The following is a 17,441-nucleotide window of genomic DNA, read 5'->3' on the forward strand; positions in this document are numbered from 1 at the left end:
GTATATATCCAGTAGTGGAATCATATGGTAGTTCTATTTTTAATTTCTTGAGGAAATTTTTTAGGGTATATATCCAGTAGTGGAATCATATGGTACTTCTATTTTTAATTTCTTGAGGAAATTCTTTCCATAATAGTTGTGCTTATTTACAGTCTTACCAATAGTGTACAATCATTCCCCTTTCTAGGAGATAGGAATTTTTAGCCTAGTGTAAATTCTTTTTTTTTTTTTTTTTTTTGTGGAGACAGGGTTTCACTTTGTCACCCAAGGTAGAGTGCCTTGGCATCACACAGCTCACAGCAACCTCCAACTCTTGGGCTTAGGTGATTCCCTTGCTTCAGCCTCCCAAGTAGCTAGGACTACAGGTGCCTGCCACAATGCCTAGCTATTTTTTTTGTTGCAGTTTGGCCAGGGCCAGGTTTGAACCTACCACCCTCAGTATATGGGGCCAGCGCCCTGCCCACTTAGCCACAGGTGCTGCCCTGTAAATTTATTCTTAAGATCTAGAATTCTTATGGTTTATAATACCTCTAATAAGCCTATAATTCTTATGGTTTATAAATGTATATTTGTCATTCACAAACAAAAAGTCAACTGAATATCAGAAACTGTATATAGTAAAGACAACAACCCAAATGATTATAGTAAAGACAACAACCTAAATGCTTTAATGAACAATTACAGAAACCAATGTTTAAAAGCATCCCCATTTAGGTTTGGCAAAAGTTTAAGTAGAATTTATAGTACCTCATCCAGTGCTTCTACTTTCTTCCTTAGGATCCCAGAGATGTATCGGATGAGCCCCCAGTGACGAATTTCTCCGACTTTGCCATATAGTTCAGTAAGAAGCACTCTGACTGTAGCACCCCCTTCATCATACAAATCAGTGTCCCAGTCAGGTCCTCTGGAATTTTAGACAAGACTACATTAATTACAAGTAAAGCCACCATCAACAATCTTTTGTTTTAGTGTTATGTGGTATAATGGATATACCTGTTTTTCACAGATCTCCCTGATTAAGAATCTAACGTGATTTACTAACAGTCCTCGTAAAACTATGGTTAATGGTCAGCCTCGAAAACCAAATGCCTAGAAAAGAATAAGTCTTAGTTTCAGCTGTACTTTGACAAAATGTATTATTTTACCCTCTTCATGGGGTTCAATATAGCTTACATTAAAGATAAAGATTTAATTTACTGAAAGTTTAGAAAATATGCTATGCTTTGTGAACTAATTAAGAAATAAAAACCTGCATGTTTATTTTTAAGATTACATATATGTGAAATAGTGTTGTAGAAATTATACCACAAGTTAACTATGAAATGCCATAAAAGATATATAAAGTTGTATGAAATTGGGAATTTAATATATGATAAAGGTATATTATTAATTAAATGATGTTAAGATAATCAAGTAGCCATCTGGAAAAAAAGTTGAATCCATGCCTCATACTATATACATAATTCCAGATATGTCAAAGTTCTAAATGTAATGATACTAGGAAAGATATGGGAGAACTATTTTATAACTTTCAAGGCAAAACTTTTATATTATGAAACATATACCAGAAGCCATAAAAGGCTAATATATTTGTGCACATAAACAACAAAAAATATTCTCATTGCAAAAAACATTGTAGGTAAAGGACAAATTACACACTGGGAAAATATTTGCAACTCATAGGCCTATTTTCCCTTATATAGAGAAAAGTCCAACAAATAAATAAGAAAGCAAAAAAACAACAAAAGAAAACCTAGCAAAACAAATACTGATGAGCTTTAAACATAAGAAAAGTTACTTACAATACATACATACATACATATATATATGCATTGTCCCTCATGATATGAAAAATTTAAGTTAGCACTATATCAAGATAACATTTTTGATTTACCAGGTTGTCAAAAGTCTCCAAATTTGATAACAGTGATGAAGCTTAGGGAAAACAGAAACGGTTAATATGTTATGGGTTGGAGTGAAAATTGGGACAGTCCCTCTGGAGGGTTATTTGGAAATTTATATTAATATTAAAAATGTTGGGAAAAACCCTGGAAGTTCTTACACAAAATAGTTAGAGTTACCCTATGATTCAACATTTCTACTCCTAGTTATATATACAAGAGGAATAAGAACATATGTCTATATTAACTTGTATTTGTATATGAATATTTACATCAATATTATTCACAAAGGCCAAAAAGTGAAAACAACTCAAATGTAATAATAAATAAAAATGTGGTATAGCCATATAAGCAATAATATTTGTCAATGAAAAAAATGAAGTACTGATACATGCTAATATGGATGAACCTTGAAAATATTATGCTAAATGAAAAAAGCCTGTCACAAAGGACTGTATATTGCAGAACTTCATTTATTTAAAATGTTCCCAAATAAGCAAATCTATAGAAACAGAAAGTAGATTAGTGGTTGCCTCCAGTTGGAGGGATGGAAAGATTTGGTGTTGATGGATAAAAAGCAGTAGGGGGAGCTCTCCTGGAATGTCAGGGGAGAGGAAGAGGACTAGCTCCTGTCTTGTGTGGAATATTGGTGTGGAGTGGTAGTTTGGGGTGTGCAATGAGGCAGTGGACTGCTGGAGTTGGAGTGCAAGCCAGAGCTGTGGAGATCCACCACAAAGGGCAAGTTTCTGCAAGCCCCTCCTGGTGGCAGAGTTTGTGGTGGCCAGCCTCCCCACCAAGGTCCCAGAGGAAGCCATTTGCAGTTTTTGGTTATTAGGGGAAACTAGGGGTTGAGTGGAAAGATTGGAGAGGTGTGGACTACAGAGTGGAATTTGGCAGCCAGATTGGGATGCTGTCTGGAATGGTCCTACCATTGTTGGGTGGCAGGTGACATCAATACAGACAAAGTTCGGGACGGAGCCAACATTTTCATAAAGGTCACTAGAAGGCTGAGTGTGGGCCTCTTACTGGGGGCTCAAGGCACAGCAGTCTGAGTTCCACTTGTGGGTAGTGGTCCTACACTCCTGACAGGCCCAGGGACTCCCACACTCCACTGGAACCTGTTGTAAGGGGAATCTGTGAGACCTGCCTCTGAAGACTTTTTGAGAGTTGTGGTGGAATCCCAGATCAGCGGGGTCTGAGTGCTGAGCAGGTTAACGGCCATCACCAGGAACAATTTAGTTGGGAAACAGGTCTAAGCCTAGGAACCAGAGAGAGGTTATCAGCTGTGTTCTTCAGCCTCTAAATTCACTGCGCCACCTGGTGTCCAGCACGTATATTGCAACATAAATATACTTCTAATAAAGTCAGATCCCTACTCATATATGTTTATATATATATAAATAAATAAATTTTTGTTGTTGCTGTTGCCTTCTATTTTTCTATTTTCTTTTCTCTAAGTTTTTCTCTTTTATCTTTTCTCTATTGGTTTCTGAGATTGCTTACATCAGGCTATTTGAGCTTTTTATTATTTTTTTTTAAGTCTTGTTTCAATGTGTTTTATTTTTTGCTAACTTGTTTGGTTAGTTCTTGTCCTAAATTCCATTTTCACATTCAACAAGAGCAAGGGATCCTGTATTTATTTTGGTTGCAGTATTTTAGCTTGATTAATTCTCTCTCCCTATTTCATTCCTCGGCATTCTCTCAGTTGATAGAGACTCTTCTACTCTTCTCATCTCTCCCACATAATGTGGTTCTGCATCAGTTTGTTGTCTTTCTTCATTCTTTCTTTATTCCTCTTCCCTCCTTATCCTTTATTTGATTCAACAGTACATTTAATTTCCTTTGTCTATTCTTATTTTAATATTTGTTCCTTTCCCCCCTTTTCTCAATTTTTGTTTATTTTTTTTCCATTCTTCTTTTCCCACCCTTTCTTTGTTGAGGATGGGTGTAACACAGCTGTGATCTGGCAGGTAGACTGCAGCAGCAGTTAGGCTCAAGGAGGCCTGGAGAATGTTCTTTCATTGGCCCCAGGAAGAAAGTACTAGGAAGATCATGCCGCTGAACTTTTCTATTTTTCTTTCTTTCTTTTTTTTAATCTGTACTCAAGTTTTCCTTCTTGTTTTTTGTGTCTGCTCTTTTTCTTCTGTTCTTAATTTTGGCAGAGGAGGAGTTTGGCTATGTTCAGGCTGATAAAGGAGTCCCTGATTTAGCAGTAGCCACTGAGCCCAGCTCCTCAAAACCCTTGAGCTATAAGTATGGCCTTAAAACCCTGCTAAACAGTAACATTTCTTCTATCACTCTCATCTCTCCTTCTTGTCCTCCTAATCTCCTGTTCTTCAATTTTCTTCTGTTGTTCCCCCTTTCCCCCCTTTTCTTTTCTTTTCTCCTTTCTGTTTCATTTCCATTACTCTTTCCTTCTTATTTTCCTCCTTTTTTCCCCTTTTCTCCTGCTTATTCATCCTCTCTCCAATACTCTTCTGCCTTCTGACACCATACTTAGAGGCCTCTTCCTCACCTAAACTCTTAGACAAGGTAACCTGATGCAAAGCAGGAAGTGAGAAGGAAAAAGGTGCACAGGGAATTGAACAAGAAGAAAGCACACATGAGGAAGAACCAAAAGAAAAATTCAGCACCATGAAGAACCAAGATAAAGCAACTCTTCCAAGGAAATACAAGGCAAATTTGACAGAAGACTACTCCTATAAAGAAGTAATGGATTAGACAGAAAGGGAATTTAAAATATGGATGATTAAGACATCTTTTAAGAAAAGGGTTTGGATGAGAAAATGGAAAGACAGAATCAAAAGTCAGATGAGAGAGGGAGGGGCAAGATGGCCAATGAGTACCAGCCTCTGACAGAAGCTCCCATCCAGAGGGAAGGATAAAGTCCAGAAAACACCCAACAAAGTCGACGATTGGGAGCCCAGCTGAGAGAGAAGAGCGATATTGGCAAGTCACCTCTGCTGAGGCAAGCGGGGACTCCTAGAAAGCAATCTACAGGGACATAATACACCCCAAAAGAAAAGTATCCATCTCCTCCCCCAAGAAAATTGTGCTTTTCCTTTGTCTTCTCTTCAACTGCTCCTCTAAGTCTCCTACAGGTGATAGATAAACTGAGGATCTATTATCTCACCTCAAGAGTGAGAGCTACAGACAGTGGGGTCTACTCCCCTGGAGGGACCCTGCTGAGATCCCAAACACCCTCTCCAAGGCAGAAAAGTGGAACTTGCATTCACACTGCCATTTTGAGTTTCCAGTCCACCCTTCCCCCCTTGCCTGCAGAGACAGTGAGAGAACACCCAAGAGCAGCATCCCTCTACCCTTGGGGGACCAACCCCTGTCCAAGTCCTGCACTGGGAGAACTGCTTGAAACACAACGGCTTTGTGCTTGGCGCAGACTGATTCCGCCAGACAGTGCGTTCTGTGCCAAGTCATAGTCCCGGCTTCCCAGGGAGCCTGCTGCCACTGCTGCCCTGTGCCCAGGACTGAATCCCATGGGTAAGCACATTCCCCACGCTCCCTGCCAGGCCCACGGTCCCGCCTCACGGGAACCATGGCCCTTGCCACTGTGTGGCCAGGATAGAATCCTGCGTGCCAGTGCGTCTCATACCTGCCCACCTTGCCTGCCAGGTCCATGGTTCCTGCCCCCCAGGAGCCGTTGCCACATGCCCAGGACTGAATCCCGTGGGCTGGCACATCCCGTGCCTGCCTGCTTGCCTACCAGGTCCACAGTCCCAGCCCCACTGCACAGACAGGACTGAATCCCACAGGCCAGCACATCCCGTGCCCACCTGCCTGCTGTGTCCCCAGTCCCCGCCCCTTGGGAATCGCTGCCACCAGCACCACCGTATGCCCAGGACTGAATCCCGTGGGCCTGTGCGTCCCACACTTGCCTGCCTGCCAGGTCAGAAGTCCCTGCTTCCTGGGGACTCACCGCCTGGCACACTCAGGACTGATCCTGCCAGCTTTCCCGTCCCATGCCCGCCTGCCTGCTGGTTGCCCCCTATGCTCCAGGGGTTCCCTGGTGGCTGCACAGAGGACTGATCCACTGAGCCAGTGTGTACCCTGCATGGCTGCCTGCCTGTTGCTGTCTCTGCAACTTGGGGGATCCCCAGTGGCACACACTGAAGACTGATCCATCCATCCAGCACATCTCCTGCACAGCTGCCTGCAGGTTACTCCCCTGGTTCCTAGGGGGCTCCAGCATTCCAGGCCAGGTCTGAGAACTGTGAGAGGATGGTCAGTTGAGAGGGAACCACACTGGAGCAGTGATACCCCAAGGTGAAGAGCAAGAGCTGCAGCAGTGGGAACAATAAGCCTTACATTCCTGAATCTTTTCCAGGAAGACACGCCCTGTCTACCTAGACAACCAGAAGAAGCTGCTGGCAGAATTGTTTTAGGGATGATCTTCGAAAGGTGGAAATTCAGCAAGGGGTGGAATCAGTGCTAAAACTCTGGTAACCAGAAAAACCAGAGTAGATCAACCCCCCCCCCAAGGAAGGATGGTGCAGATGCAATTGAAGATCATTCCATAAACAAATGGCTGAGATGTCAGAAATCGAGTTCAGAATCAGGATAGTGAATAAGATGAACAGAATGGAGGAAAGGAAGGAACTAGAATTTCAAATTATTCAAACGCTGTCTCAAGAATTCAATGATTTGAAAGCTAAAATGATCAAAGATTATGATATACTGAAGCAAGAGGTTGTAGCCCTCAAAGATCTGAAAAGTACGGTTGAAGCCCTCATTCAGAGAATGGACCAGGCGGAAGAAAGTATCTCTGACACTGAAGAAAAAGATTTTGAACATGACCAGACACTCAAAGATCAAGACAAATGGAGAGTAAAAACAGATCACTTGCTCAGAGAGCTCTGGGATAATTCGAAGAAAACTAATATTCGCTTTATAGGAATCCCTGAAGGCGATGAAGTTACTTCACAAAACACAGAGGTGCTTCTTCATGAAATCATGAAAGAGAACTTTCCAGACATGCAAATCAGATAGCAGACAGCTTCAGAATCCCAACATGAGTCAACTTGAACAAGTCATTCCCAGGTATATCATAATCAACTTCACCAAAGTTAACATGAAAGAGAAAATTCTGAAAGCAGCTAGACACAAGAAAACCTTAACCTACAAGGGGAAGAATATTAGAATGACTGCAGATCTCTCTGCTGAAACTTATCAGGCTAGAAGAGGGTGGTCATTGACCTTTAATCTCCCAATACAAAATAACTTTCAACCCAGAATCCTGTATCCAACTAAACTGAGTTTCATTTATGATGTAGAAATTAAATACTTTAATGATATTCACGTGTTAAAGAAATTTGCCAGAACTAAACCAGCCCTCCACGATATTCTAAGACCTATCCTCCATAATGATCAGCACAATCCTCCACCACAGAAATAAACCCACCAGCAAATTTTGATCAAATTCCAATTTCCACAGTGGTAAAAGGGCTAAAGATGTCCACTGGACTTTCAAAAAACTTGATACCCAAAAGTATACCAGGCTTATCAATATTCTCAATCAATGTGAATGGCTGAAATTGCCCTCTAAAGAGGCACAGGATGGCTGAATGGATACATAAACTCAGGCCAGATATCTGTTATATACAAGAATCTCACCTTACTTTGAAAGACAAGCATAAACTCAGGGTGAAGAGATGGTCATCTATATTCCAGGCTAAAGGAAAGCAGAACAAAGCAGGTGTTGCAATTTTATTCGCAGATGCAATAGGCTTTAAACCAACAAGAGTGAGCAAGGATTAGGATGGATACTTTATATTTGTTAAGGGTAATACTCAATATGATGAGATTTCAATTATCAATGTTTGCACCCAACCAGAATGCATCTGAATTTATAAGAAATACTCTAACAGACATGAGCAGCCTGACTACTCCCAGCTCCATCATAGTTGGAGATTTTAAAACTCCTTTGGCAGTGCTGGATAGATCCTCCAACAAGAAGCTTAGCAAAGAAATTTTGGATTTAAACTTAACCATTCAGCATTTGGATTTAATGGACATCTATAGAACATTTCACCCTAACAAAACTGAATACACATTTTACTCATCAGCCCATGGAACATACTCCAAAATAGACCACATCTTAGGTCACAAGTCTAACCTCAGCAAATTTAAAAAAATAGAAATTATCCCTTGCATCTTCTTAGACCACCATGGAATACAAGTTGAACTCAGCAGTAACAGGAATCTGCAACCCAAACAAAAACGTAGAAGCTAAATAACCTTATGCTCAATGATAGTTGGGTCAGACACGAGATCGAGAAAGAAATTACCAAATTTTTGGAACAAAATGATAATGAAGAGACAAGTTATCAGAACCTCTGGGGTACTGCAAAGGCACTCCTAAGAGGGCAATTTATCGCAATGCAAGCCTACCTCAAAAAAACGGAAAGAGAGGAAGTTAACAACTTAATGGGACATCTCAAGCAACCGGAAAAGGAAGAACACTTCAATCCAAAACCCAGCAGAAGAAAAGAAATGACCAAAATCAGAGGAGAATTAAATGAAATTGAAAATAAAAGGATTATAGAACAGATTAACAAATCAAAAAGTTGGTTTGTTGAGAAGGTCAATAAAATAGATAAGCCCTTGGCTAACCTAACCAAGAAAAAAAAAGAGTTAAATCTCTAATTTCATCAATAAGAAGTGGTAAAGACAAAATTACAACAGACCCCTCAGAAATTCAAGAAATCCTTCATGAATACTACAAGAAATTTTAATCTTAGTAATATGAAAATCTAAAGGAAATCGACCAATACTTGGAAGCATGCCACCTTCCAAGACTTAGTCAGAACCAAGTGGAAATGTAGAACAGGCCTATATCAAGCTCTGAAATAACATCAACTATACAAAATCTCCCTAAAAAGAAAAGCCCGCGACCAGATGGCTTCATGTCAGAATTCTACCAAACCTTTAAAGAGGAACTAGTACCTATATTACTCAACCTTTTCCAAAATATAGAAAAAGATGGAATACCACCCAACACATTCTATGAAGCAAACATCACCTTGATCTCAAAACCAGGAAAAGAAAATTATAGACCAGTATCACTAATGAATATAGATGAGAAAATATTCAACAAGATCCTAAAAAACAGAATCCAGCAATGCATCAAAGAAATTAGACACCACGACCAAGTGGGTTTTATCCCAGGATTTTAAGGCTGGTTTAACATATGTAAATCAATAAATGTTATCCACCACATAAACAAATTAAAAAACAAAAGACCATATGATCCTCTCAATTGATGCAGAAAAAGCTTTTGATAATATCTAGCATCCATTCATGATCAGAACACTTAAGAGAATTGGCATAGAAGGAACTTTCCTCAAATTATAGAGGCCATCTACAGCAAGAAGCTTGGCTTCTTAGCACAGCCAATATCGTATTGAATGGAATTAAATTGAAATCATTTTCACTCAGATCAGGAACCATGCAAGGTTGCCCATTGTCTCCATTGCTCTTTAACACTGTAATGGAAGTTTTAGCCATTGCAATTAGGGAAGAAAAGGCAATCAAGGGTATTCACATAGGATCAGAAGAGATCAAACTTTCACTCATCACAGATGACATGATTGTACGCCTGGAAAATATCAGGGACTCTACAACAAAACTCTTAGAAGTGATCAAGGAATACAGCAGCATCTCAGGTTACAAAATTAACACCCATAAGTCAGTACTCTTTATATATACCAACAACAGTCAAGCTGAAAAAATAGTCAAGAATTCTTTTCCATTCACAGTAGTACCAAAGAAGATGAAATGTTTGGGAGTTTACCTAACAAAGGATGTGAAAGATCTCTATAAAGAGAACTATGAAACTCTAAGAAAAGAAATAGTTGAAAATGTTAACAAATGGAAAAACATATAAAAGTATAAAAGTGTTTCAGATTGTGTGTGAAAACCCCACACTATACCCCAGAATTGCAGTAATGTACATAGTTACCATTCAATAAAAAAAAAGGAAAAAAAAAGAGAGAAAAAAAGAGAAAAAAAATGGAAAAACATACTATGCTCATGGCTGGGAAAAATTAACATTGTTAAAATGTCTATACTACCTAAAGCAATATATAATTTTAATGCAATTCCTATTAAAGTTCCATTGACATACTTTAAAGATCTCAGAAAAATAATTATGGAATCAGAAAAAAACTCGAATAGCCAAGATATTACTCAGAAACAAAAACAAAGCAGGAGGAATCACACTAGCAGACATCAGACTATACTATAAATCCATAGTGATCAAAACAGCATGGTACTGGCACAAAAACAGAGAGGTAGATGTATGGAACAGAATAGAGAGCCAAGTAATGAATCCAGCTATCTACCATTACCTGATCTTTGACAAGCCAATTAAAAACATTGAGTGGGGAAAAGACTCCCTATTTAACAAATGGTGCTGGATGAACTGGCTGGTGACCTGCAGAAGACTGAAACTGGACCCACACCTGTTACCACTAAGATAGACTTTCACTGGATTAAATATTTAAGCTTAAGTCATGAAACTGTAAAAACACTAGAGGAAAGTATAAGGAAAACTCTTGAAGAAATTGGCCTGGGTGAATATTTTATGAGGAGGATCCCCTGGGCAATTGAAGCAACATCAAAAATACACTACTGGGACCTCCTCAAACTAAAAAGCTTCTGCACAGCCAAGAACACAGTAAGAAAAGCAAGCAGACAGCCCTCAAAGTGAGACAAATTATTTCTGGTTATGTTTCTGACAAACGCTTAATAACCAGAATCCACAAACGAACTCAAACGTATTAGCAAGAAGAGAACAAGTGATCACATCTCAGGGTGGGCAAGGGACTTGAAGAGAAACTTCACTGAAGAAGACAGACGCATGGCCTACAGACATATGAGAAAATACTCACCATCATTAATCATCAGAGAAAAGCAAATCAAAACTACTTTGAGATTTCATCTAACACCAGTAAGATTAGCTCATATCACAAAATTCCAAAATCACATTTGCTGGTGGGGTTGTGGTGAAAAGGGGACACTTCTACACTGCTGATAGGACTGCAAACTAATACGTCCCTTTTGGAAAGTCATCTGGAGAACACTTAGAGAACTAAAAATAGACCTGTCATTTGATCCTACAATTCCTCTACTAGGTATATATTGTGAAGACGAAAAATCACACAACAATACAGATATTTATACCAGAATGTTCATTGTAGCCCAATTCACAATTGCTAGGACATGGAAGAAGCCCAAGTGCCCATCGACCCATGAATAGATCAATAAATTGTGGTATATGTACTCCATGGAATACTATGCAGCCATAAAGAAAGATGGAGACTTTTCTTCCTTCATGTTTACATGGATGGAGCTGGAAAGTATTCTTCTTAGCAAAGTATCTCAAGAATGGAAGAAAAAGTATCCAATGTATTCAACCCTACCATGAAACTAATAGTTAGCTATCATAGGAAAGCTATAACTCAATTTTACCCCAAGAATATGGGGAAAAGGGAGAGGGAGGGGTGGGAGGGGGGAGGATGGGCAAAGGGAGGTGGATTGTTGGGATTACACCTATGATATATCCTATAAGTGTACATGTGAATCTTTCTAAATGTGGAATATAAATGTCTTAACACAACAACTATGAGAATGACATGAAGGCTATGTTGGCCAATTGGATAAGAATATTTCAAATTGTATATGGAAATAGCACACTGTACACCATGATAGCATTAATGTGCACAACTATGATTTAATTAAAAAAAGTAAATTAACCATAAGAAAAGTCAGATGAGAGATATGTGGAATATAGAAAAATATGGATGAGCTCAAAGAAATTAAGGAGGCAATCAGGGAATGTAAAGAAGCAGTAGAAAGTATCAAAAATAGATTAGAAGGACATGAAAGAACATCAGAGTTAGAAGATAAATTCTTTGAATTAACACAGGTAGTTACAGTGTCAGAAAAGAAGAGACAGCAGAGCAGGCACTTAGAGAACTATGAGAAGCCATGTAGCATTCAAACATACAGATAATAGGAATCCCTGAAGGGAAAGAAGATTGTATCAAAGGTATGCAAGCCCTACTGTAGAGTATAATTAATGAAAATTTCCCAAGTTGTTCTAAAGATCCTGACACAGTCCTTTGAGATGGATATCGAACCCCAAGTCATCTTGATTTGAATAGAGCCTCTCCAAGACACATTGTAATGAACCTGTCAAAAGTCAAGATAAAGGAGAAAATTCTGCAAGCAGCTAGGAACAAGTGCCAATTGACCTACAAGGGCAGAGCCATTAGGATGACAGCAGACATTTCAACTAAAATTTTCCAAGCCAGAAGAGTATGGTCATCCACCTTCAACATCCTTAAACAAAATAATTTTAAGCCCAGAATCCTGTTTCCTATTAAACTTAGCTTCAAAATTTATGGAGAGAAGTGGTTCAAGATGGCGGAGGGGGTTGACCCATTGCTGGGTCAACTCTCCTTGTCATTTCAGGTGAGAGTGGAGGAGCTGGATTTTTCCCTGCATGGAGTGCTGGCATAGACAAGCAATGCAGGGTTTGCAGTAAAGAGGTGAATTGCTGGATTGGAAATGTAACCCAGAACCGCTGTATCTGCCAGAAAAAACTCGGCTCTGCAACTAAAGCAGCGCCAGCTGTGGCCAGTGGCCTGAGATGGCAGAAACCAATCCCTCCCCCATGAAAGACTTCTATACTCACTTCATGAGGAGTATGGGTGTTTTGCAGAGAGTGTGGTGAGGTGTGGACTCCCGAGCAGAATTTGGCAACCAGAAAGGGGAGCCGTTTGGACCCTGTTTGGAGCACATGGGTCCAGGCAACTGGACAGAAATTTGAGGGAAAAGGATTCTGCTTAGAAAACAGATTCATTTTGTAATTTTAGAAGTCTTTGTGGTGCTGCAATGAAGCTGCGAGCAACAGGGGCAATAACCCCTCAGCTACAGACTCTGAAAAGTCTTTTGTGTGTGGTGCGGAATCCGTGGGAATCAGAGGTAACCAGCCCCTCCCTCACAGAAACGGACTGAAAACTCTGTGCTGTGGTGCTAAAGCGGCTGCCTCAAGCAGCAACCAGCCCCTTTCCCATGGAACATAACAATTTCCAGTTTGAGGGGAAACTAGGAGTTGAGTGGTAAAACTGGTAAAGTGTGGATTCCTGTGCTGAGTTTGGAGGACAGATAGGAGTGCCACCTGGAAAAGGACAGCCAAGGCTCGGCAGCCATCCAGGAACCAGATATATTGTAAAATTTCAAAAATGTCGTCTCAATAGCAACTCTTCCAGGAACGTGGAGAGCTCAATCTCACCTGTAGCCAGTCATCCTGCATCTGAAGCTGATTCAGGACACCCCACACTTTATGGGAAATGTTGTAGGGAGAATTTGTGCAAACTACCAGCAAAGATTCCTTTTGTTGTTGTTGTTATTTTTTGTGTTTGTTTTATTTTGTTTTAGCCTGGGAACCACTCACAGTACCACCTACTGTCTAGAAAGTATATTGCAACATAAACATATTCCCACTAAAGTTGATCCCCACCTTATATGTATAGTGGTATGTTTGTATATATACATAACAATAATATTTTTCTTGGTGGTGCCCCCCCTTTATTCTTTATCCTTTTTTGTAGGCATTACTGTTAAGTCTCTTTATTTTTTATTTCTATTAATAATACTATTCTTCCTTTCTTCTTCTCTCTTCCTTTCCTGTTCTTATGGTTGCTGAGAGTGCTTACATCAGACTAATAGTTTTGTTTTTGTTTATTTTTTGCTTTTTTTCTCTTCTTTTTTTTTGTTTTTTTTATCATTTAATGATTGCCATTATTGTGGGCTTTTTTTTGTTTGTTTTGTTTTTTTGTCTCTTTGTTTACTTGTGTCTGTGCATCTGTGTGCTTGTGTGTCTGGTAGCATTTTTGTCTGTTTAATTGTTTGCTTGGTTTCAATGTGTTTTGTACTTTGCTAAATCCTCGGATTGGCTATTTTCCCTAACTCCAATTTTCACATTCAATGAGAATAAGGAGGAAGAGGGGATGAGGGCTGACTGGAGCTAGTTTTCAACATAAACTCCAGTTCAGGGGGAGAGATAACTGCCAGAAAGAACCCAATGAAGCTGAAGGAGGAGAGGCGAGCTGAGAGAAGAGATGGATAAATGCATGTCTTCTCCACTGAGGCAAGCTACGACTTCAAGAAAAAAAATTCCAGGTTTAGATTGAGCCCAGGTGGACTATTCTCCAGCTGCCATTGAGTGCCAGAGGCAGACAGGCTTCAGCTCCCTCTGCTGGCTGGCAACAAAGAGTGGTCACCGAGTGGAGGAGGCATTGACTTTACTTGGGGTCAGGCAGGCACAAAGTCCTGACACACTTGCTTATTGGACAGGACTGGGCCACAGAGTCCAGGTTAAGAGAGACTGGTGGTGGGGTTACCAGAGACTGGGGTTACCAGAGTCTGGTGGTGAAGGGCGAGCAAGGGGAAAGGGAAATCAACCTCATTACTCCAAACTGTCTAATGAATGGGCCTTTCTGACTCCTCAGAGCATCAGATTGAGCCACACTTGAGCTACCAGTAGATTCTTACTATCTAGTTCCTGTAGACCTAGTGAGCTTTCCAGCTAGAGAGGGGGTACGAATCAGGTCAATAGGTTTGGATCTCTTGAACTGGGCAAATTAACTGGTGGTTGAGGGAGAATCTCTGTTGCTGTCTGGATTTTCTCAGGCCTAGATTGACTTCGGGTGGAACATTCTCCAGCTGTCATTAAGTGCCTGAGACAGACAAGCTTCAGCTCCCTTTGCTGTCTGGTGACAAAGTGCAGTAACAGAGTGGAGGTGGCATTGACTCTACTTTGACTCTGGCAGACACAAAGACCTGACACACTCGCTTATTGGACAACTGGGTCACAGCCCTGTGGGGTTTCCAGTGATTGGGTGTGACAAAGGTACAAGGTGGGGAAGGAGGCATCAACTTGCCCAGACTAATTTATTTGCTAGGTAGGTCCTTCTGACCCCACAGAGCACCGGAGTGAGTCATATCTGAGCTTCCAGAAGACCCCTGCTGTCTAGTTGCCAGAGACCTTTTGAACTCCCCCACTTGAGCCCAGTGCTGACTGGGACACTTGATGTAGATTTCTTGAACTAGGACAATCACCTGAGAACTTTCCAAAGTGGTACCCTGGGGGTGTGGCTGTGGGAAGGTGTGGTTTTCCTTTCCCAACTGTCGCCTGTGAGGGGTGGGGTAACTTAATCGCTGATATTTCTCCACAGCTGAGACTTTAACTCAGAGTAATTGATTTTCCAGGATAGAATAGAGATCAGCCGAAAACAAGATAGAGACACTTAGCCCCACCACAACAAGCAGACCCCCAGTCTCTCAGACTGTAGCACTATACGCATCCTTGACAAAGCTCTAGGGGAAAAGGTACAGACACCAGTCCCAGCCTTTGCCCAAAGGGGCTAGTAAAACATTACTCCCAGAGAACCCAACCCAACTTCTTCTTACCTGCTCACCTAGCCAAATGGTGTAAATTCAGCATGGGGTGGAATCAGTGGAAAAACTCCAGTAATATGAATAACCAGAGTAGATCAACTCCCCCAAGGAAGGATGTGGCAGATGCATCTGAAGATCCCACCCATAAACAGATGGCTGAGATGTCAGAAATCGAGTTCAGAATTTGGATAGCAAATAAGATTAACAGAATAGAAGAAAGGAGGGAACTAGAACTTCAAGAAATTATTCAAAAGATGTCTCAAGAATTCAACAATTTCAAAGATAAAATGGTCAAAGATTTCGAAACTTTGACACAAGAGTTCATAGCTCTCAAAGATCTGAAAAATATGGAAGACTCCCTCGGTAACAGAGTGGAACAGGCAGAAGAAAGGATCTCTGACATTGAAGACAAAACTTTTGAACAAGCCTAAGAGTTCAAGGATGAAATTAAATGGAGAGCAATAACAGTTCTTTCTCTCAGAGATCTCTGGCATAATTCGAAGAAAACTAATATTCGCCATATAGGAATCCCTGAAGGTGAAAAAGTTGCTTCACAAACACAGAGGCTCTTCTTCATGAAATTATGGAAGAGAACATTCCAGACATGCCAAAAGATTCTGAAAGTCAGATAGCAGTTAGTTTCAGAACCCCAGCATGACTCAACCTGAACAAGACATCCCCCAGTCACACCATAATTAACTTCACTAAAGTTAATATGAAAGAGAAAATTCTGAAAGCAGTTAGACGTAAGAAAACCGTAACCTAAAAGGGGAAGAGTATAAGAATAACTGCAGATCTCTCTGCTGAAAACTTTCAGGCTAGAGGAGGATGGTCATTGACTTTTAATCTCCTAAAATAAAATAACTTTCAGGCTAGGATCCTGTATCCAGCTAAACTGAGTTTCATCTATGATGGAGAAATTAAATGTCGTTGAAGTATTTAACGACATTCACATGTTGAAGAAATCTGCCATAACAAAACTAGCTCTGCAGGAAATTCTCAAACCTGTCCTCCATAATGACCAGTGCAATCCTCCACCACAAAAGTAAACACACTTAGAAACTTGTGATCAAATTCCAACTTCCACAATGGCAAAAGGATCAAAAATGTCTACTGGACTTTCAAGCAACTTGATGCCCAATATTTCACCAGGCTTATAATAATTTCAATCAATGTGAATGGCTTAAATTGTCCTTTAAAGAGGCACAGATTGGCTAATTGGATACAGAAACTTAGACCAGACATCTGTTGTATACAAGAATTTCATCTTACCTTAAAAGACAAATATAGATTCAGGGTGAAGGGATGGTCATCTATATTCCAGGCTAATGGAAAGCAGAAAAAAGCAGGTATTGCAATATTATTTGCAGATACAATTGGTTTTAAACCAACAAAACTAACCAAGGATAAAGGTGGTCACTTTATATTTGTTAAGGGCAATACTCAATATGAGAACTCAGTTATCAATATCTATGCACCCAACCAGAATGATCCTCAATTTATAAGAGATACTATAACAGGCATGAGCAACCTGATCACTCCCAGATCCATCATACTTGGAGATTTTAACACTCCTTTGGCAGTGTTGGATAGATCCTCCAATAAGAAGCTTAGCAAAGAAATTTAAATTTAAATTTAGCTATTCAACTTTTGGACCTAATAGACATCTACAGAAAATTTCATCCTAACAAAACTAAATACACATTTTTTCTCATCAGTCCATGGAACATACTCCAAAATCAATCACATCTTAGGTTCTAAGTCTAACCTTAGTAAATTAAAAACAATAGAAATTATTCCATGCATATTCTCAGACCATCATGGAATAAAAGTTGAACTCAGTAATAACAGGAATCTGCAGTCTCATACAAAAACCTGGAAGCTAAATAACCTCATGATGAATAATAGATGGGTCAGAGACGAGATCAAGAAGGAAATTACCAAATTTTTAGAACAAAATGATAATGAAGACATGAGTTATCAGAACCTCTGGGATACTGCAAAGGCAGTCCTAAGAGGGAAATTTGTAGTATTGCAAGCCTTCCTCAAGAGAATGGA

The 17,441-nt window shown here is 40.0% G+C and overlaps 1 protein-coding gene across 3 annotated transcripts in view; it reads right to left on the reverse strand.

Annotated features, from left to right (window-relative positions):
• PHKA1 (phosphorylase kinase regulatory subunit alpha 1) overlaps nucleotides 1-17,441 on the reverse strand; it is a 404,208-nt gene that overhangs the window by 110,613 nt on the left and 276,154 nt on the right. For all 3 annotated transcript variants that reach the window (XM_003803354.3, XM_003803353.3, XM_012813746.2), the window contains one exon: nucleotides 748-904. In XM_003803354.3, the coding sequence (XP_003803402.1) occupies nucleotides 748-904 (157 nt within the window). The remainder of the gene's footprint in view (nucleotides 1-747; nucleotides 905-17,441) is intronic.

This window comes from Otolemur garnettii, unplaced genomic scaffold (genome assembly GCF_000181295.1).
Source record: "Otolemur garnettii isolate 467f Iridium unplaced genomic scaffold, OtoGar3 scaffold00295, whole genome shotgun sequence".
NCBI classification, from domain to species: domain Eukaryota; kingdom Metazoa; phylum Chordata; class Mammalia; order Primates; family Galagidae; genus Otolemur; species Otolemur garnettii.